At 43.7% G+C, this 22,872-nt stretch overlaps 2 protein-coding genes across 3 annotated transcripts in view; both read right to left on the minus strand.

Moving 5' to 3' along the window:
* The window catches only part of actn4 (actinin, alpha 4), a 52,231-nt gene extending 36,276 nt beyond the window's left edge, over positions 1–15,955 (minus strand). Inside the window, exon 1 of one of the 2 annotated variants that reach the window (XM_063205186.1) lies at positions 15,566–15,955. In XM_063205186.1, the coding sequence (XP_063061256.1) occupies positions 15,566–15,691 (126 nt within the window). In that variant the 5' untranslated portion in view covers positions 15,692–15,955. The remainder of the gene's footprint in view (positions 1–15,565) is intronic. The other variant, XM_063205185.1, reaches the window with a different exon arrangement.
* A 4,518-nt stretch (positions 15,956–20,473) lies between these two features.
* The window catches only part of zgc:85932 (uncharacterized protein LOC405875 homolog), a 30,388-nt gene continuing 27,989 nt past the window's right edge, over positions 20,474–22,872 (minus strand). Inside the window, exons 18-20 of the mRNA XM_063204359.1 lie at positions 22,216–22,332; positions 21,418–21,476; positions 20,474–20,908 (exon numbers count right to left, since the gene is read on the minus strand). Of these exons, the coding sequence (XP_063060429.1) occupies positions 20,882–20,908; positions 21,418–21,476; positions 22,216–22,332 (203 nt within the window). The 3' untranslated portion in view covers positions 20,474–20,881. The remainder of the gene's footprint in view (positions 20,909–21,417; positions 21,477–22,215; positions 22,333–22,872) is intronic.

Raw genomic sequence — 22,872 nt, forward strand, 5'->3', positions numbered from 1 at the left:
TTTTAATCCCTCATAATTCACACACGGGCGATTATTGTTTTCCCCGCCATTTGTGTACTACGTATGTGGAGCCAGAGTGAGATAAGCTTTCAATCATCAAAACCATTTCTGTGTGACCTAAATTGACTCTTGACTCAATAATGGATGAATGTATAGAGTTGTACCCACTTACTAAGAATGTCTTAGTCCGTTTCTCCCTTAGTAGAGTTGCCCATCCGGGACTCAAACCGGGACCTTGTGGGGTAGTAAACCGGGTTCTCTGACCGCTCTTTGGTGTAGCGGTCAGAGACGCAGTTTATTAGCCAATAAGGTCCAGGTTCTAGTCCCGGCTGGCAACTCTACTCCCCTTGGCTACAGGTCCACACTGCTTCCATTTTCTGTTGTATTTTATTGCACTGTTTTGTACTGTATATTGAACTGTATGTTACCACTTTATGTCACATGTTGGGTTTCATGTTGGGTAATGGGTTTTTACCTTCATTTACTTAATCTCGCCTACAGCTAGTACAAAGTTGACATAACTGGATAGATCTATACAGTATGCATAAGGTCACAACTGATCTTGAGCTTAGAATAGTGAATGATTGAGCACTTGAATAAGCCTTTTTATTACTGCTCCCTTCATGGACACAGTGTTAAAGGGACACTACTCTATGCAACACTAGCAAGTTTAAAGGAACAGTCCACCTTCCTTTCAGGAAATTGCATATCTATATAGTTAAGGTCTGTTAAGTGCTTTATAAGTGCATTTGATGACGTTTTATTTGGCAACATAGACTTCCATTGCGATGTTAAATATGACTACACTGTCAAACTAGGCATCCCAAACACCTAGGGAAAAAATCCTATGTAGTATCATATTTACCTGAGGCTTAAACTACAGATAAGCAATTTCCTGAAATAACGTGGACTGTTCCTTTAAATCTGATGACTGACTGAATGAATGTTCTCAGTCGCTACCACAAAGGATAGGGGAACAGCCATGGTTGTTAGATGGCTTGTTGGTTCTGACAGGTCTTAGCTCCCGGATATTTGGCAGTAAATAGTCAACCCTCAAATTAAAAATGGCACAGTGTCTCTCCGAAATCAAGAAACAAGCAAGATCACCTGCAATAGCGACAAGTAGGCAGCCTCTACATTAAAAGGCATGAAGACACTGAAGCTATGTGTACATGCCATTCGCCGAGTGACCCAGTCCTAGCTGATTAAAGCAAAGTGTGTGAGAGATAGCGTGGGAACATGAGAAGAATGAGGAGCCGGGCGGGGGTGGGGGTCGGGGGATCCGAATGCAGGTGTATCGGTATCCCTCTGGCACCTGAGACTCACGAGGCCAGGCCATCTGGCATAGCGGGCATTTCCCGGTGGGCCCTGCACCCTTGTGGGCTCCTATTTTCAGAAATGTAAACTTTTTTTTCAAACATTTCTGAAAATAGGGGCCGACGAGGGTGCGGGGCCCACCGGTGGGCGAGTCAGTTTGTTCTGAGCCGCTAATCATGAGGGGCCCCTTTCAGGCAATAGTGCCCGGGCCCTATTTCTCTCCCCCAGTCCAGCCCTGCCTGAGACTCACGAGGCCTGTTGTGTCACCTCCCTCCCCATAGAGCTGCCTGCTCGGCTGATCAAGCAGCTTCTGACAAACGAACGCCTGCAGCCTGAAACTACTGCACCGCTCATGTCACGACTAGTCTTACTGGGACACAAGCTATAAATTAACTTTTATCATTCATCACTAGCCAAACTTGGATTGTAGAGGTTAGTTGTACTAGCCAAACATGCACTCATTGACTCATTGACTCTGCACTCAGAGTCAAAGTGGCTTGTAAGCTTCTTTTTCTACCAGCCAAACTGATATGTCACCAGTATTTGGCTGGTTGCCTGGTGTTAATTTAGAGCCCTGGACACAAGACTTGTATAGATCACTAATGACAAATGAAGAAACACTCCACTCTCCTTTCATCCATGCTCCTGGCAACTCCCTACACATTATATTACATTGCTGGTAAATTACACTCAGCCGATGCTTTTATCCAAAGCGGCTTACAGTTATTTACAGGGTATTGGTAACAGGCCGTCGAGCTATGTAGGGGTTTGGTGCCTTGCTAAAGGGTACCTCAGTCATGGAGTGCGGTAGGCAATGGAAAGGTGGGTTTCGAACCTGCAACCTTCTTATCTCAAGCCCATCTCCTTAACCATTAGGCCACGGCTACCCTGGTACACTCAGCAGACCTGTGCTCGTTCAGGGCCACATCACAGACAATGAGCCCAAAGCAGACATAATTTGACACCTAGACACACAAACACGCATCCAGATGCACAACTCGAAGCATGCCCAACCCCTCGACCTTTCCACCTCTACCACAGAATACACAAAAACGACCGGTTATCTGCTGAGTCGGACAAATGTGACTCCAAGAGGGAGTGATGATGAGTCAGGCGTGAACAACACCAGAAAAGCTCAATGCAGGAGAGACTTTAACTTGCTGCCTCTTGGCCAGGACTCCCTGGAAGAAGAGTCACTGTGACTCAATGGGACCTTTCCTGGTTAAATAAAGGTAAATAAAATAAAAAACTCTGGTCTTTATATGGGTGATGATGTGTGAACTAGATACTTTCCTACAACTTATCTAGCAAAAAATACAACAGAACAAATGACAACTACAGACAACTGTATGTCTACATGCAAAAAAATCGCCCTTCATATCCTCAACATGCTCATATCCTCTAAGGTAGTGGTTCTTAAGTGGAAGAGTGTTAGGACCCACAATTTTACATGGTCATTATTTTCTTCTGACCCAATATTTCGCCACGCCGTTGGACACCAAATAATTATCAAAATATTTGCACATGTTTGATAGTATATGCATCAGCATTCGCATCATATGCTGACATACTGCAACATGTCTAACATGTTTCCCTCCATCTTCAACATCAACAGTAATTTAATCTATTCAATACCGCATCTTGTTTCAATATTGTGACTGACATACATTTTTTACTCCACAGCTCCGCAGCTCCGCGACCTACACAGGACTCCTCTGTGACCCAAATTTGGGTCACAACCAGGGATGGAAATAAGCACCCGTCCACCTGCCAATGACGGGTAAATTTCAGTGGTGACTGGTGCATTTTTTAACCCACCAGTCACTTTGACTGGTAAAACCAGTGAGTGACTGGTAGATTTTGAAATCTACCTGCCACCATGACTGGTGGGGAAAAAACTCAAGTTTCACCCCTGGTCCCAACCCACCAGTTAAGAACCACTGCTCTACGGTTAGAGGATGTCAAGATGTCAAGACTTAACCTACATCCAGGAGAGGTCTGGTCTAGGGAAGGCTGCAGGACAGTACCAAAGATTTTCTAAGAAGTTGTAACACCGTTCTACCATCTGACAGTATTGCAACCAAGCAATGCGATGAATAGGATGGTGTAGACCTATAGAAAGCACTTCATAGTGATTTGTTAGCTAGTCAACAAGCATCAATTAAAGAACGATGGAATTGTCACTAGGCTGTCCCCTGGCAGTGAATTACATATGCTGGTATTAGGGGTGTATTTCAGAGGCACAAATAACATATCTTACTGGAAACTTCATATATTTCATTTATTTAGCCATGTCATGTCAGATGTGAAATCTAATGTGCCCTCCCGAGAGAAAACACCCATCCCCTGGCCTGAGTTATCATTGTGTGTTAACCTCCTGCTTTGTGGTGGGGCCTTCTTGCACAGGGAAAGCTCAGATCCTTGTGATGAAAGGGAATACACCTACAGTATGTACACAGGCGTGTGATAATCAATGTGTGATATTTGTAGGGTATGTTTATACACGGTTCTGGTTCAAGAAGAGCCCCAAGACAGTGTTTGGAGAAATCAGATAAAGGAGGAAACCTGAAGGAAGTAAGGGGGGGGGGGAGGTGGGGGGGGGGGGGGGGGGAGTGTCTTCTGTCTGTGTGTGTGCGCTTGCGGGTGCGGGTGTATTACTTGTGGGGAAAGGGGAGAGGGGTGTCTTGTGTCTGTGTGTGCTTTGGGGTGGAGGGGGGGGGTGTTTTGTGTGCGTGTGTGTGTGTGTGTGCGTGTGTGTGTGCTTGGGGTGGGGGGGTAGTCCTTGTTTTGGTATGCCTCCCCCCTCAGCGGGAGCTTCCAGTGGAGGCCATGTTTATTTACTGATTTATTTATGTGGCTTCCTGCCTTCTCTGGGAGCTGGGTTGGGTTTCGCAGCAGCAACATTAACCCTTAACACACCGGAGAGGAAGCTCATGTTACTGTTTCTATGATTTGGAAGAGGAGGGTGAAAAAAACTTGCATTGGGATTAATGTGAATTTACTTGAAACTTTGAATTTGTTTCAAATAAGACACTGATGGCAGTGCAAGACTGAAGGCATTTTGTGCAGATGATGTTTTTTTTTCTCACTGCAGCCAAAGTATTACTTAGAAGATTGTTCATATATGATGCATCTAAAATACACAGAATTGTAGGCTTGCCCTTGCAGTTTGTGGACAAAACTGAATACCAGTATATCCTAAAAATGTTTGGTACACGTGTAGTACTTTGTGCTGGCTCCCATCCGAATTAACCCCCGAGTGCCACAAGAGGAGGTGGTTACTAGGGGACTATATTATAGACTAAATGGGAAAACACTCGTTATTGCCCACTTGTTTTGACTGGGCTGCTGTGCACGCTCCAAAACAAAAAGAGGCCCGTACACTATACGGCTGAAAGTTCAGCAAACGCTGCCTTCATGGACTTGTCCAGCTGCCCAAAATGAGCATAATAATAACTGCACATTTTTTCAGCACGAGCTAACTACTGTGGAATTTTCACACCTCGGATGGGTGGAGGATTAGCATCGCGTGTGTTGAGTAACAGTAAGGTCAGGCCTAGCAAGGCTACGGTAAGACCACAAAGCTTGTATTTGCTACACCCATTCAAAACTAAAACAAAAAAACAATAAAAGGCTGCTCTATACATAGGCTTTTCATTTACAAACATTGGTGTTTGTGAGGAGGGGCAAGATACTAAGTAGCCAACCTCATTTTTTGACCGACAGTAGTTTCCAACAACCAGAGGTCAAACAGTGCGCCACCAAGGTTGCACAGCCAGGAATTGTTTACAAATGGCAAACCCATGTATATAATGTCTAACAATAGTCCATGATCTAGAAACTTAGTAACAGTCTTTTATAGTGGCACAGATCAGACAAAGGCTGGTGTGTGGTCATCACATTTGGTTCTTTTGTTGCCACAATTTCAGCATTATATCAAAGACCACTCATGGACTGGTGATCTTTTTTTTTTTAAATGTATGCATTTTTTCAAAAAATTAGAGCTAGGCGTACAGGGGGAATAATGCACGCCCTGTCAGCCAATCAGAAAAAAGTACAAGTATTTCCCTTCACCAGGTGACGTGCCTGCCTGCGTAGTGACCGACTCGGCAAGTACAACAACACCTGTAGGAATGAGAGTCATCCTAATGAAGAATGATCAGGACTTGAGGAATGCCAATCATGCAGTGTATGCTCTCGCACACCCTCCATGTGACATGATGTTCTAGTGAGAGTAACAAGGAGGAGGAAAAACTCAACACGGCGGAGTTGGGGGGTCATCATTTACTTATTCATAAAATTGTATAAGTCAACATTATTTTCAAACATTTCATCAACTAATTGACTCTGCTTGTGTTTTCACTGACAGGACTACCTGAGCACAAGCTGAAGGTAGAAGCTTGCACATCCAAGCGTCTGACCTGGGAGCAGGACCAATAAATAGCCAGATAAAAAGAGAGGAGGAAAAAAAGTCAGCTGCAACCAGGATTTCTCACTCCCACTTATTTTTAATTTTTCCATGACCTTTCGATTAGAAACCCTTCGTCACACGTCAGACGTTATAGGACTACCTGAGCATCCCTTTTCAGCTAAGCATGGGGCTGGCTTGCCCACTCTTGCCCAGACAGGGTGTGCCATGATGAGGCAACAGTGGGCAGTAACAGGCCTACAGTCCAGCCAAAATACATATGTCCCCCAAATTACCATACTTCCTCTTAGCTTGTAAAATGTGTATGTAACAAGTTGACCCCCTGTGGAGTCTTTGGGAGACAAACGCACACCCTTTCTGGACAATACAGGCTGGAAGACGAGATAATGCTTCTAGATGAGAGCTTCCTGGTTAAACATGAGGTAAATAACTAATTAACAAAACAGTAATAATAATATTAACAATAGTAACAACAACGACTTGACACCTGGCACCTGACAACTGGCCAAATGCTGGTTAGTCAGCTGTGGCTTGTAATTACTTCAATCATTTGTGTCATTTACAGATTTAAAAGGCCAGGTGGGGTGACTGCCCCTCTCCAATAGTGTGCTACAGACACTATTGTTTCGTCCCTGTAGGCCTACATTGGCCATCTCCCTCCATTCCTCCGCATGACTTTATATGGTGGTTGGTTGTCTGAAGGAGGCTTGACATTCGCCCTCAATGGGCTTCTCACATTCCAAACATTCTTTGTAGGGCGTCACGTTCCTTGTGTGTGGTTAGAGTTTGTCACTGTCTTTTTGAATGTGTGTGTATGTGTCTCTGAATATGAGAGGATATGAGAGAGAGAGAGAGAGAGAGAGAGAGAGAGAGAGAGAGAGAGAGAGACAGAGAGAGACAGAGACAGAGAGACAGAGAGACAGAGAGACAGAGACAGAGACACTTTTACATAGCGTTAATCTGCCCTCTGAAAAGGCAACACTCATAATCTCAGAAATGGCCCAACCCAACCCCGTAACACCTGCGTCTTCTCAGTGAGTGTTGACACACATCACTATGACTCAAAGTGAGCCAGACAAGTACAGGAAAAAGTGACTGATAAAGCAATGAGCTGTTGGCTGAAGCACAGTAGCATTTCCTCCCGGACGCCAACTTCTCCTCAAGACTGCCAAATGAATGGCCACTCTCGACTCACGCTACATGGGACACCAAAATGACGAGGGGAGTAGAGTAGAGAACACGAGCTGTATGGGGGAGAGAGAATGAGAATGAGAGAGAGAGCATGAGAGAGAGAGCACGCGAGAGAGAGAGCATGCGAGAGAGAGAGAGAGAGAGAGAGAGAGAGAGAGAGAGAGAGAGCATGCGAGAGAGAGAGAGAGAGAGAGAGAGAGAGAGAGAGAGAGAGAGAGAGCATGCGAGAGAGAGAGAGAGAGAGAGAGAGAGAGAGAGAGAGAGAGAGAGAGAGAGAGAGAGAGAGAGAGAGAGAGAGAGCATGCGAGAGAGAGAGATGAAGGAGGAGGAAAAGGGAGCGGAGGAAAGACAATGTGACTAAACGAGACAGGCAGGCTGGCCCAGTCAAGAGGAGAACATTGTCACATAAACTCCCTCTTCCTGTCATTCAGCCGCCCGCTTCAACCGACAAGAAGACTTTTTCCTTATAAGGCAATGCGCTTTAACGGCCTGTCATTGTGCCGATGATGTAAGTCAAGTCAAGTCAAGGTGCCACCTCCCCTCCACCCCCTAATCACCTCCTCCCTCTCTCCTTCATTCTCTCCCTCTCTCTCTCTCCCTCCCGCTCTCTCTCTCTCTCCCCCACGTAGAGCAAATATCACCTGATTAAACCACCACCGCCGCAGGCTGCGCCCGCCACACCTTATTTTAGTGGTCGCCTTTTATTTTGAAACCATTTCAGCCCAAAATGGCCACAGCCAGATACCAGTTAGCTCTGTGTGTCTCTCTCTCTTTCCCTGTGCCTCTGCCCTGACCCCTGTTTGTTTGACTAGAAATGCTGGAATGTGAAGCATGACTCTCCTCAACAGACAGTGGGTAAAAGCAAGCGAGCGAGCGAGCGAGTAAGGTTTAAAATGGCTGTACTGAGCACCGTTTGCAAATCAAACGCTATCTCAGCCAGATTGAGCGCGAAAGAAAGACACATGTTGAAAAGCAGCAACACGTTAATCATCAAGTAATCCCGATTTGATGCTCTCATGGCATGACAAATGCTTTGAAAAACAGAAAAGAGGAATGCATGACCCTAGATCCTTAACTTTACATGCCCCGTTGGGAGGTCCCATGTGGGTCTTAACTACTACCAGCAGTGATTAGTCAGAGCAAAGGGTGTGTGTGTGCGTTGGCGTGCGTCTCAGAGGAAGCAGGGTGTGTGAGTGTGCTTGTGTGTGTGTGTGTGTGTGTGTGTTGGTGGGAGAGGGGGGGGGGTAGCTGAGACGGAGGAGAAGAGTAGGAAGTGAGGGCTGAGCTGTTAAAAGCTTTTTGAGGTCCCGTCCCGCCACAGCGGTAGTAGGGACTGTTCTCTCTTCCGCGTTTCCAGATCCACCACCACCACCACAGCCCCCCGCCCCCCGCCTCCCCCCACATCCCAACACGCATTCCACAGCCTAATCTGCCCTTTGTGTTTCATTGTCTCTCTACACATGGCGTATGTATGACCACATCTTTAGTCGGCTAGTACGCTGCATCTTCAGTCTTGGCCGGCACACAATAGAAAAAAGGCAACATTCACATTCATCAATCCATGACACGGCACTGCTAACTGTGTGTCTTTCCTGTGGATTCAGGTAAAGCCAAAGTCAAAGTCATGTTCCACTACAACAAAGTTTTCTCTTTCACAAAATCTGTGGAGTTAAAGCCATGAAGTCCCCCCGGGATCCCGTTTCTCGAAAGCATTGTTGCTAGCCAGTTAGCAACTTACTTGGTTGCAATGCAAATTCCCATAGGGAACCAAGTCAGTTGCTAACTCAGTTAGCAACAACGTTGTCCAGAAACGAACCCCAGATTAGAACCTATGGACCTCTTCCTTCAGTGGCTTCCTCCTTCTGTGTCTGAGGGAGGGACATATAAGCAGAGAAAACAGGACAGGCATCAGCATTTCCCATACAAAGACCCAGGGCTCTAAATTAAACCAGCCAAACGGCCAAATGCTGGGGAAATATCAGTTTGGCTGGTTAAGAAACATCAACTTACTGGCCACTTTGACCCATTAATGAGTGTGTGTTTGGTTAGTGAGATTAACCTGTAATAGCCTACCTACTTGGCTATAGCTAGTGAAAAAAGCTAGTGGGGAAAAAAAAGTTGATTTAGAGCCCTGGCACCACATACATAATGCTACCTGGTCTATGGGAGACACTGGACATGGTCATTCACCCCAGCCGCTAGCAGCAGAGTGGGATTTGTGCCACATCTGCAGACACTGAACAACTTCAAACAGCCGCGGCCCGGCTCCCCTCCTCCACTGCTACGCATGCTATGCAAGACGCGGTATGTCAGGGGGTCTTGCTCTGATCTCTGGCACGAAACCTCTACAAAGGCCTCACAAGCACCGACTATGGTTGTGAGAAAGAAAAAAAACCAACCCTATTGACCACTCCTACACTGGGTGTCCCATTGGAAGTCACCAGACATAGATAGAGGGGAAGAATGGAGATTATATTACAGTGCAAGGGAAGATGCAACGGTCCTGCCGTGTCCTAATGGTAGGGCACTGGGTTACTACGCCGGCGACCCGGGTTCGATTCCGGCCCGAGTAATTTGCCGATCCTACCCCATATCTCTCTCCCACTTGCTTCCTGTCACCATCTTCAACTGTCCTATCAAATAAAGGCAAAAAACCCTAAAAAAACAACTTAAGGAAAGATGTAACAGCAAAAGTTTGGCGGCAAACAACTCACTTCTGTGATAGATGCCTGTCTGACACAGGTCTGAGGCTGTGAGCGCAGAGTCAGCACACAAGTGCACTGTTGGTGCAACAGTCCAAAGAGATGAATTCCCACCACTGTTCTGTATCTCAGCATTCAGCAACAGGAGCCTAATGGGCTTGCTGTAGGGGTTAATACAGCAAACAGCTGAAAACCCAATGCAAGCATTTACATCGAAGCATCTCAAGTATTTCCCTCAGCTGTTGCTGACAAGCAGCAGGATTATAGAGGTCAATTTGTGCTGCATGTTCAAGGCAACATGAATGGTGGAACAAGGTATTTATCCTTGTTCTGTGATATTATAAATCCCTCCTAAATGTCATCTCAGACGCTTCCAAAAAAACAATGGCTCTTCCTCAATGCCCAGTGTCAAACGCCAAGTGATTGGATACGCCACGGAGTTCACCAAAGAGTATCCAATCACTGGGTGTTTCACGTCCTAGCAAGGCTAGAGATGGGGCCAATATCAAGGAGCTATGCTAGACCTCGGGGTTTTGAATGAGTACAAGAGTTTTAAACGACAGTAGCCTTTTAGGACATCATTGGTGTGATGGGAAGCACTTGGTGCTGCTTGATAGGCCGTCATTGCTGTCAGTCATCGGGATGGAATACAGAGGGCGTGTTCAATGGTGGCAATTTTGCTATGGTTTCCTTATTGAACGAATCGTTTGGCCGCGACGTAGCAAAACTTTCTGCTACAGAATTTTGGGTATTTGCTACCGCTTGGAAGGCGTGACAATTATCCAATCCGACAATGGCCACGTTTGTGATGGTATGTTGCTGCGCAGGGCGCATGCACACTTTGCTACTTCAATGCATTCTGATCAGAATGTCTCGCATTGTGTGCTAGGCAGACTGCGCATAGCCACATACCTACGAATTTTGATCAGCCTTCTACAATAAGAATGAGACTAAACACACACCTTAAGGGTGAAGGCTTGATAGCCGAAACGCGTTTGCTTTTTGGACATGGTGGTAATATAAATAAATAATGAGACGCAGTTTGTGAGTGCGGATTTTTCTTCCTGAAGTTGATCCATTTTTATCGCGCACCCAAAGACTTTCGTTTTTCCAAGAAGTTGAGCGCGTCCTTTGCCTAAACTAAACACACACCACCTACAGACAGGAATTGATAACATTTTTGGAGTTAGTTGTAAACACCAAAAACATGACGACCTGCATGACACTCCATCAGAACTGCACACCTCACATCATCAGTTGTTCTTATGGAATCTTTTGACTTTAGAGCGGTAACTCAAGCACATTTGAGGTGAAATTCCACAGTTACATTTGGACAAGTCAAGTAAATTGGCGCTAACTGACCAGATAAGACAGCAATGTGCAGTGTTTTCCACAGACCACTTGTTAGTCAAGGTGGGTAGTGGGTTAGCCGGTGTCAGACACTTTGTCATCATGACTGGAAAGGTCACACTGTGCAACGTCATATGACCTCTGAGATGAATACCGCTGTAGCTGTGAACGTGTCATGGTAGCCAACATAGCAATGTGGGCGAGCTGTGGGCACTTTTCACAATCATGATTGAGGAAACTTCAAACCAACTTCTACCAAAACTTCATACTTCCGCCTAGAAGCTTCGCCAGGGCCATTAGTATGTGGACCAGCTCTTGCATTTACGAAACAGTAGTTCAATGAATGCTCGTCTTGAGATGTACCTGTACAAGACCACAGATGTGTAAAAACGCACCTTACGAAAGCCTGCTTGGTTTCAGATTTACTGGGTTGCACAATGCAATGTGTTTGTTGGCTCGTATGAAGAATTCAACAAAACAAGACATAGCCTTCACACCTTTGAAAGATTCACACCTTCAGACTACTGCAAGACCAGATAAAGTGCTGACAACTCAAAGTGAAACAGAAGAGCGCATGAAAAGCAGCACTATGACAAAAGAACATGACAAGTCTCTGGTGTGGAACTTGTGCCCACAGTGCTAGACAGCCATTTTAGACTTCTGTAGGTGATATCTCTTAAAAAGATCTGCTTGACTAGAGGTATTCATGAGCGTGAGAAGCAGCTGTAATTAAAGGCTTGGTTGTAAAGGCGAGTGTTGAACTGCCTCGTAACAGCATCCATGGGCTCAGGCCAGTGTGATCTGTTGGGACCTGTGCATTTCAGAGCATTGTGTGTACGTTCCAATATGCGACCTTGCGTCCTCCACTTGGGCTTGTGGACTCACGTTTTGCTGATGCCCCGCTGTCAGCCTAGCCAGAACAATTTTTGGGGGACTATTGTTGATTTACCATTCTGTTCGAAAATGAGAAAATTACTTTACAATTGAGCTTTTGCGAGATATTGAAATATAATGCTGTTGTCAGTGATGTCATCACAACGCATTACTTCCTGGTACGGCAAGGTTGCATATTGGAACGCACACATTGTATATTGCGTAGCGCAGCTTCTCCTGTCTTTCAAGGAGGGGCACAGAGTCTAGGTAGACAACCAGATGTCCTGAGATGTCCGTTATTAAAGGATGGAGGGCAACTACAGGTGCATTCACGAGACAATGAGGATTTCAAGGTTATAATTATAAGTTACTGGCTATTCCCTTCAAATTCTCCATGTTTGAGTGTTTGGTGTATATGTGAATAGCTTGATCCATAATAGCAAAAAATAGAGACCACAACACCAAGCTCCCTTGTCTCTTATTTACTGTGTAACGTTTCGGGCAGAAATGCCAATGCAGATTTTCTTTTTTTTAAATCAAGAGAGACACCGAAATTGGTTTCGAGGGGTGATACAAGCAAGACATAATGTGCAGGCATTCATCCATTACAATTCAAATAAACCAACTATGCACATAAAGCAAGCGTGCACGCACAGGCGCACGCACACGCACACACACAGAGAATGGCCCTCTATTCTGTTATTACTACTACTTTTAAGGAATAAACACCTCGATTTCAAGGACTGCACTGTAAGCCCAACCTCAAAAATAGTTTTACAAACCCCCAGCCCCTAATCAGCAGGCCGACACCTAAACACACATTCCTTTCTCTAACAAAGTCACCTGGAAGCACTCAAACACACAGCTCACCCCATAAATTCTCTCAAACAGGCTTTCTCCTTCATGGGCAGCTGTATACAAACAGTGTGGCCAGGACCCTTAGACGCCCATTTACCACATCAGATGGACGAAGTGCTCACTGGGAGGAGGTGTACTGGCACCCAGAACTAGCCTGGCTAGTGCCACTAGGCTACATCACAAATGAGATACAGTCTGGGAACCACCTATTCATTCATCTCTGTTCATTTATCCATGCATTCATTCATTTATTCATTCATTCATTCATTCATTCATTCCATTCACATATTCACAGGGGAGGACAATCTAAACTATACGAAATACAATCTAAGGTGCTGTTTCCACGTAACAGGATATTTTTTTAACAGGGTATTTTTTCCTCCTGTTTAGGTGTAAACGCAACATGTGGATAAATATAAATCCTCCATTGTAACAAACGCGTTTCAGCCCCCTAAACAAGATATTTTTGAAGCCTGCTTTTTTATATTTGAATTTTAAATATCTGCTACGTGGAAACGAAGGCCAAAACCAATGTAACCAGGAGAAAAAAAAATCCACATGTAAAAATATCCTGCTACGTGGAAACAGCTCCTGAAGCTTGATGCAAGGCTGGTTTCGCATCTGGGTGTCAACATGGTGGAGCTTCCCTGTCAGTTCTGTGGTAGAGATCCCAAATTCAGGTGAAGATTTAAGAGTGAGTTTCCATGCTGTCTTTTATATCAGAACAAATGAAGGCACCATGGGAATTCCAGAATAGCAGCAGTATAGACATTGCCAACAACATTTACTTTTTAAATTCAGAGTACATGTCAAAATTACCCAAAACAGTGAGCTTCTTCCTTCTTTTACCAAACCTTATCCAACTTGAGACACTATTGGACCTTTTTTGCCCACAATATCCACTGCTGATATTGGTTCCTCAAACAATGCGAATGGGTGTTAAGCCAACTCCCCACATTCATATTCACATTCACATTCTACTATGACTGATTTAGGCTCCAAAAAACATAAACAACAACGTTTTTTTCAGTAACAAGCTCAAGTGTTCACGTTCTTTAATAGTAGTAGCCTTCAGGTAATTAAGTCTGCCTGCAAGTCCAGGCCAACAGGTACCCCCTCTGAAAACTAGTATGCGCATAAGCTTAATGCTATTTGGCCTGTGGGAAACACTGGCATGCTTTTGCACAATGACTCAAATGAAGACATTTAAGCATGCAATATGCAAAAATATGGCAGTCGAATAGAATTAACCTCTACTAGACAATGATCGCTGAGGTTAAGCCTTATTGATGAACTCAGGCTTTTCAACATGCATTCACTGTGGAATCCCTGGTTTGCACACAACCATAAAAAAGATGCACATGTTTGTTCCTGGCAGGGCACTGCATTCCTCTGACACAGTCAGGCTACCTTTGCCCTCAACAATCCCAGTCCAAACTGCTTTGAGTCAACCCTATAATGGTAGAGTAGGCTAAAGCTACCAGCTGCTACAAGAGTAGTTGCTGGGCCTATCCACCCCACTCAATCTTTAAGAAGCTTTTCAAGACTCTCCTCTTCCAAGACAGCTTCCCTTCATGTCAAAACCCCCCATGAACACCGTAGTTCATCATCAACCACCTTGTCAAACCAGCACTCCATTTTCACATGGGCTACATTCTGTATGCTGACATCTTATGTGTAGCCTAGGTCGCCTTGATCTAAAATCTTTTGCAAAACAATGTAGGCCTAATCAGATAAGGCTACATGTAGTGAAGGCCATCGTATTACTTTTTATTTCATTGTTGTAGCCGAGGTCATCACCACACTGACGGTGTCAACTCCGCGAAACAGTGAAGGACAGGCGCGCTATCCGGCCTACGCAAAAATGTGTTCACTGCAATAAAGGGCCAGGCGCGGGAGTGACGAGCCAAAGGAATTTGCCCTCGGTGCTCTCACCACCACCGCCCGACCGTTCAAAATAATGTCCGTGATTATGTAGGGCCTATGCTAGGCTACTATAGTCACGCCTCCAACTTCGGGCCAAAAAAAATTCTGGACCAATCCAGACAAAGCATATTGACGGAGTCTGGTATCTACTCCACGTAGGTTGCAACAGAAACCACATAGGCATGTATGCTTTCAACTTGTTAATAATTTAACTTTTCTGTTGTTAGCAAACTTTACCCTCGGTGGTGAAAGCAGCGCCACACAGTTGCCCCGTGTTCAGCGTAGCCTACATGATGCAATTGAATACCGTTGGGAAACGTTCTCTAGGCCTAGGCTACCAACATAGTAGTTTGTGGTCATTTCAGCGAGAAGAACGCACACCCCCAAGTCTACGTTGCTATTTCTAAAGCAATTTCCCACTCCACACCAAGAAATGTATTACTTTTAGCGTAAGGTGAACGCCAGTAGATATCCCATACCTGCAGTTTTAATGCGGCTGCAACCAGCTGCTTTAACTTCCCAATCCTTCCGAAACGGGAGTAGCCTGCTATCATAGCCTAGGCTACCGATTTCGTCTCAAAGACAATTCCGCAATCTATTTTCGCAACTTTGTATCCGAGCGCAGGCTCATCGAAACTGTTGCCACGCGCATCACTGATACATCTAAAAATCTCACAGAGCGTGGACAGTAGCAGATAAGGCCAATGGCGTGGACACGAAAACATATTTTTGGCCACTGACTTCATCTTTGGGTCTCGTGTGAAATCTGTACAAAAAACAGAGATAATCTAATGATCACAACTAACGTAGCAACGGGAAACAATCTTTTCATAGGCACAGCCCCACCAACAAATCATTCGACCAAGGCCCCGTTGAAGTCCCCGGCCTCTCCCTACACATCTGCCGGCCAACCTCTTACCTTCCTCTGCTGTTTTTCCCAGGCCGGGTCGAGCAGCAGGTCCCGGTCCCAATCATTTTCTTGTTCCATGTATTGGTTTTGGTTGCCCGACGGGTATTGATTATTTGTGGCGTGATAATCTACCATGTCCGCAAAACCAGAGTTCGCGAATGACCTCAAAAGGCAAACGAAATACCAAAATGGTTCGACCCAGTCGCTGCAACAATGCGTAGCCTGCGTCGTCCGATGAGCGCGTAGCTTGTAGCCTACCCTGACACCGTACCAGAAGAATGCCGTTCCACCCGCACAAAAATTGTGTAATAGCCCGGAGTCGACGCTTGCCGCTCCCACAGAATTTCAAAGGTAGAGACTCTGGCAGGGCGATGCTGAATATGCAAACTGTTGACATTAATAATAAGGTATTGCCACAGAGTCCCCGCCCTCAACAACAGACGCCTTTCAGTTTTACCGTACAACGCCCATTATGTCCGCCGATTCCAAGGGAGAAACGCAGGCTAACCTATTTCACTGCTCACTTAATTGCTTTGTATTCGACTTAAGATAACACACAAGCATTACATTAGGAACAAATAACAAAAGATACACTGTAAAAAAAATGTCTTTCATTAAAAAATATCTTCTTAAAGTTTATTTGATCATCAGTAGCCTAGACACCATTCATTCGAATCGTGTCTATGGGAGCACAGTTGAGCTGTATGATGATGATGATGGCTATTATTATTATTATTATTATTATTATTATTATTATTATTATTCAACAATAAGTGATAACAAATGTACGAGTAATAGCCTAGTGGAGTTTGTCAATCATGGGCCATGTCTCAAATGCTGCACTTGTGCACTTCGGGCACTGTTTTTCACTGCCTAGGGCGCTCACGCTGAAAATTTCAGTTGAGCCAGTGCACTGAAAGTGCCAGGATGATCCCCTAACAACAGCGGACAAATGCAGTGCTTGAATGATGGACACTGCACGCACTACACGGCGGCCATGTTGACACATGGTGCGTTCCATTACTCACCCTCTGTACTGTGTACCTTGTTTGAGTGCAGTGAAGTAGGCCTACCCTTTCCACCCTCCGCGATTCACGAGGCGAGTACATTCCGATTCCCGTTCTGTCTGATACACTTAACGGAAATGACGGTTGGTCGCCTCCAACCGCCAATATGCAATTCCTCACGGAAAGCACTGTTCGTTATGCTGACACTTTTTGAAGTTACCCCTGCCTCTAATACACATGGCGATTGTCTTTGGAATCAAAACTATGCTGTTATCACGGAGATTCAACCATTTGACAGATCTGACACTCAACTAGGCCTATGTCACAAACATGGCGGCCGTTGAGTGCGAAAAGTGTACAGTAACTCCACACTTCGAAAAATGGCCGTTTTGGGGGCGTTATCCGGGTAATTTACAGTACACTTTACCGTCGCGATTAAAAATGGAACACCCTGCGTACCCAAACACAGTGCGGAAAGGGCGGACAGTACGAGTATTGGAACACACCAAATGACATGGAAGAAATGTGGCATTCAGCTCAGTAGAAGAGTTTGGTCAACAGTCACCTAATTCTGTAAGTAATGTTGATGGGACACCAACCTTTTCATGCCAACCAAAGTATTGTATGTGTGATTGTTGTCCTTTGGGGTGAAGGACATGGAAATACAAGCACCAGACGCTGTGCATTGTAAATAGTAGCCAACTCATATTTTGCCGAGTTAATGCCATGCTCAGCCGTCACTTCCAGCGAGGGCACAGTGCATAGTGCTCAATTTTTTCCACGACACTATGCACTAAAGACCTCAGTGCACTGTGTGCACTGTGCACTGACTGTCAGTGCACTGACAAAAGTGTGTCATTTGAGACATAGCCATGATTTTCTTTTTTTTCTTTTTTCTTTTTACTGACATCTACTGGTCCATTAAAGTAACAACAGCATAAATTGTTATTTTGGTTGACCATCGGATGGCAGTAAGATCTACTAGTGTAATGATACCCAGAGGTCATCATCTCATTCCAGTTTTTGATATAGGGCCTACACTACATTGCCAAAACTATTCGTTTACCTGCCTAGACTGATATATGAACTTCGCTTAACTCCTGACCCATAGGGTTCAATATATCAGTCCAACTTTTGCAGCTATTCCAGCTTCAACACATCTGAGAAGACTGTCCACAAGGTTGTGAAGTGTATTTATAGGAATTTTTGACCATTCTTCCAAAAGCGCATTGGTAAGGTCACACACTAATTGGTCGAGAAGGCCTGGCTCTCAGTCTCTGCTCTGATCAATCCAAAGGTGATGTGTTGAGTTCAGGTTTGGACTCTGTGCAGGCCAATCAAGTTCATCAATCCATGTCTTTACAGGCCTTGCTTTGTGCACTTGTACACAGTCATGTTGGAAGAGGAGGGGGCACGCTCCAAACTGCTGCCACAACTATTTCAGAATAGTCTGAAATCAGGGGCGTCAGCTGACCTAATGCTATACAGGGGCACAGTAGGGCACCGAGAGATAATATGCGAGCACGCACAGCGTGCAAGCAACAACAACAAAAATGCAGTTATTTATTTTTAAAAGCTTGTAGATTATATTAATTATGTTAGCCTATTGCAAGTTGTGCATGTGTGCTATTTTGTGCACATTATGTAGATTACTCTGTATTCTGAACTTGAGCTAAATTCCAAGGTAGCAAGGTTGTTCTACCATAGAAGACTCGATTGACAAATAAGATGAGTGAGTTACCGTCTCGTCTTCCTAGCAGAACTTAACGCCACAGACTTACATTTCTTTTTTGTGAAACTCATACCGAGGCACGCGCCCCTGTAAAATAGGTCTACTCTGGCGACGCACCTGTTCGAAATGTTTTGGCCAGAACCTGTGAATTCACGTCATTCAAATCTTCAGATGGCAGAAAAAGTTTCCAAACATGCACCCCTGGAAAGTTTAGGAAACACATATGTATCTCATTGTTTGTGTGTTTCTCAATTACAAAAGGCAAATTCAATGAACCCTGTTGACTGCTATGCTTGATTTCTATTGCCCGTTAAGCAACATTGTCTGGTACATTAGTGCTGGTTACACCAACTGACTCATGTACTTTGCCAGATGGTGACACCAGCATTTTTTTAATTCACAGGAAATGTCATGAGTACCAAACTGTAACATGCAATGTAGTGTGCTGACACTTGTTCTAACAGTAAGGCATCAATTGTCAGTTCAAGTTATTTAGAAAATGCAAAGACTTCAGCATTTCTCCTGCCATACATTGCAAAACAATGTATATTTAAAAATTATTTCATTTAATCTAATTCAAAGGGGCATATTGACATTCAGTACTTTTGCACACAGCATTTGTGAATAAATATTTTATGTTTCTCCTTTTTCTTGTCATTGTGCCACTTGAGATTTTGGCAGCAGTCTTTACTTTTGCAAAAAAAAAAAAGTTGAAAAGCTATTTGCAAAATCTTATTCGTCACTGACCCCTATGTACATGAAATGTTGCTAGACTTACGGAATAAATGGGAAATAGTAGTGGAAAAGGTGTGACAGTATGGCTCAAAACCATGACACAAAGAGGGGCCAGACAAGAGGGTAACCGTTACCAAAATCTTTTATTTTCAATAACCCCAGGCAGAAAAAAAACTCCTGAGGGGTGGACCTGGCTCGTGGCCTAATGTAGCAAAGCCAAAGTTACCATTGCCATCATATGCAAACTGGTAAAAATAACAACATGCCAGCTAAGATATCATATCAGACACCATTACAGTTAATTAAATGTGGCTGCAAGAAGACTAAATGCATGTCAAACTATACTGCTTTATTTTCTTTCGTTCATGTCAAGTCCTATACATTAGGCTGTATACATATAATGATGTATCTTAAATACAAAACTCCAACAACCCATTGAACCCTAAAACACCTGGGGAAAATGCCTGCTGCCGAAATGGGAAAAGGTACTGTCAGCCTTTAGAAAACCCAAATACAGTATCTCAAGTAAGCCTCTGAAGTAAATAAAAACAAGACATGTGTAAGCTAAGAGCCTCATCTTGCGTTAGGGCATATTCATTCAGCTCTAGCATAAAAACATTTTTAACTAAAAAAATCTCAAATTTCATGAGCCTAAAGCAATGTTATGCAGATCCAGGCGTTGGGGTCAATGTTCTGCCATGCAGCACCCGGTATCAGTGGGTTAAAAAAAAGTTTTGATGTTCAGGGAACACATGCTTTGGCTTTTTTTTACATAGTAAGCCCAGCATTATGTTCTTGTTTAAACGGCAAATAATGAAATAAAAGATTACAAAACTATAATGTTTGGAACTATACGATATTATAAAACTTATAATCATATTTGCAAAACAACAGAATCAGTGAGCTGTGGATGTTTTTTTTTTCAAAGTAATGACCCTAGAACAAAGTTCGACCTCTCTCCAAAAAATGTTTTCATCATGGTTATGTGCTACTGATTATGGTGATGATTATAGGATTTTTTTCCAAACTCATTGTGTAGATACTGGATTCTATTGCATGGTGTTACAATTAGTGGGATCATCATATTGATCATATCGCCAAACCAACACCAGGAGTGCGTTACAATGCGCCCTTGCCTCCTCTACTTGTGCTTGTTTCCTCGTACCAGGAAGTAATATGCCATGATGACATCACTGACAACAGCATTATATTTCAATATCTTGCAAAAGCTCAATTGTAAAGTCTTCTTCTCATTTGCAATTGGGATGGTGAATGAAAAACAGTCCCTCAAAAGTTGTTGTGGCTAGGCTGACAGCTGGGAAACTTTATCTTTTTCTCCACGGAGGAGGGGCCAGGAGGCGGGGCGAGGCCACAAGCACAAGTGGAGGGAGCAAGGTTGCATATTGTAACGCACTCCAGGCCAGCTCAGATCATCATCAAAAATATCACTCACTCCCAGATTGAACACAGAGATACATTGTTACTGTTGAGAATGTTTATTGACATAAACACAACACAACAATATGATCTGGGTTTTAAAAATATTTTACAGAAAAATGCCATGCCGATGAAGAGACTTTTAGTGGACATTCTAGTTTTTTTTTTTGGTCTTTTACAACTTTATTGACAGGACAGCTTGAGAGGTGGACAGGAAGCGAATGGGGAGAGGTCTGCAAATGACTCGGGCCAGGAATCGAACCCGGGTCGGCCACATGGCAGGCGAGTGCCCTACCGGTTGGCCACGGCAGGGCCTAGCAGACATTTTAGAGGTCCAGGAAATGAGCAGGTGTGGTTGTGTAAGAGTCAGCTGCCATGATGATCTCACACAAAATCGTCATCCAATCAGTGGGCTCAGTTGTAGAGGGTCATGTGGAGCCACTGCAATCATGAAAACAAAATGTACACAATTGTCATTAATGGTGAGTAACTCTTAAAGCTGCATCAGTGCTTCAGTCCGACATGAATGTTTGGGGCAATGAGTTCTATAGAATTTTGAGCTATATATTCGGAATTTTAGAAACCTGTATCGCCACTAATGTGTATAGTATACGTCAGTGTGCATTGCACACATTTCACATCATGCACACATTCTTTTTACTTTAAAAAAATCTTTTAGGCCGTGATAGGATCTTTGAACTACTGTGCCAGTTGATACTAATAGAAGTTAGCTAGTATGCTGTATTTGAAGCTGCAACATAGCTTGCTTGTGTTCCACAATTAGCGGTTGTCATGTCAACATCCCTTGACGCTTTTCTCAAGGGAGGAAAAACATCCCGTCAGCTTTCTAATTGTTATTATTTTGGGTGTTTTCTTATTAAAACTATCCTATGTGAACAGGGCCTTAAAGGTTACTATATACCAGAGGGTAAACTAAACAGCCTGCTTACCTGTCTCATATTGACGGAAACTGTTCCCATTCCCATCATGTCAAATGTTTGAAATCTACCTGCGGTATACAGAAGCGAACATACACTTAACATGCTGCTGACATCCATATAGTAGCAATGCCCACTCCACTCCATAACCTTTATGCCTACAAACTTGGATACAATGTCTACAGTGATGTAAATATCAAAAGTAACCACACGCATGCACGCACGCACGCATGCACGCACGCACGCACGCACGCACGCACGCACAAACACACACACACACACACACACACACACACACACACACACACACACACACACACACACACACACACACACACACACACACACACACACACACACACACAGTGTTAATAATTTCAGCCCTGATAATAACAACAAGGGGGGATGTGTGCTGTCACCATCAATATTCAATCCCTCCTCTTTTACGGATAATTAGTATAATTTAATCACCTAAATGAACACGGTGGTAATGTCAGTGTTTTGTTTTGGCTAACATTGACACTTTTTACACGTATATGGGTATTTTTGAAAACGCATCAGCTTTGGCCTTTCCTTAACATGTGCATTTAAAACTGCGGTTTTAAGAATTATCCCTTTTCGGGGGCTGAAACGCACCTGTCACAATGGCATTTTTACATTACATTGCTTACATTTAGCAGTCTTTTTTTAAGTCCACATACCGTGCTTAGACTGTATGTAAATGGATGCAAAAATATCCCTGTTTAAAAATATCTGTGTGTATATGTGTAACCAGGAGCACATAAGTTCCCCAGTCTCTGCCCCTCTTACGGATCATGCTGTCCAGCTTCATCATTAGGTACAGGAAACCTGGGTAGCTGACTGTCATATCCTGCTCCGTGTACCGCAGACCAATCAGCTGTATGATGAAGTCGTCCACCTGGATGCCTATAGATCAGATTTTGATGCAGAATAGAATAGAGTAGATTAGAATAGAATAGAATAGAACAGGATAGAATAGAATAGAATAGAACAGGATAGAATAGAATAGCATAGAATAGAATAGAACAGGATAGAATAGAATAGAATAGAATAGAATAGAATAGAATAGAACAGGATAGAATAGAATAGAATAGAATAGAACAGGATAGAATAGAATAGAATAGAATAGAATAGAATAGAATAGAATAGGATAGAATAGGATAGAATAGAATAGAACAGGATAGAATAGGATGGAATAGAATAGAATAGAATAGAACAGGATAGAATAGAATAGAACAGGATAGAATAGAATAGAATAGAATAGAATAGAATAGAATAGAACAGCTTTTGGCAGCGCTACTAGTATCCCCCAAAACCAACTGGTGCAAAGTTTAAAAAAAAAGACTAGAGGAAAAAGGTCCTTGGACCAGGCGCTTCAGTTGATTGAAGTGGTAAAAAATCAAGCTTTATTATGTGGGCAAATGCATTAAAAATCACCAACGCGTA

The sequence above is a fragment of the Engraulis encrasicolus genome, chromosome 8, assembly GCF_034702125.1.
Source record: "Engraulis encrasicolus isolate BLACKSEA-1 chromosome 8, IST_EnEncr_1.0, whole genome shotgun sequence".
In the NCBI taxonomy this organism is placed as follows: Eukaryota; Metazoa; Chordata; class Actinopteri; order Clupeiformes; family Engraulidae; genus Engraulis; species Engraulis encrasicolus.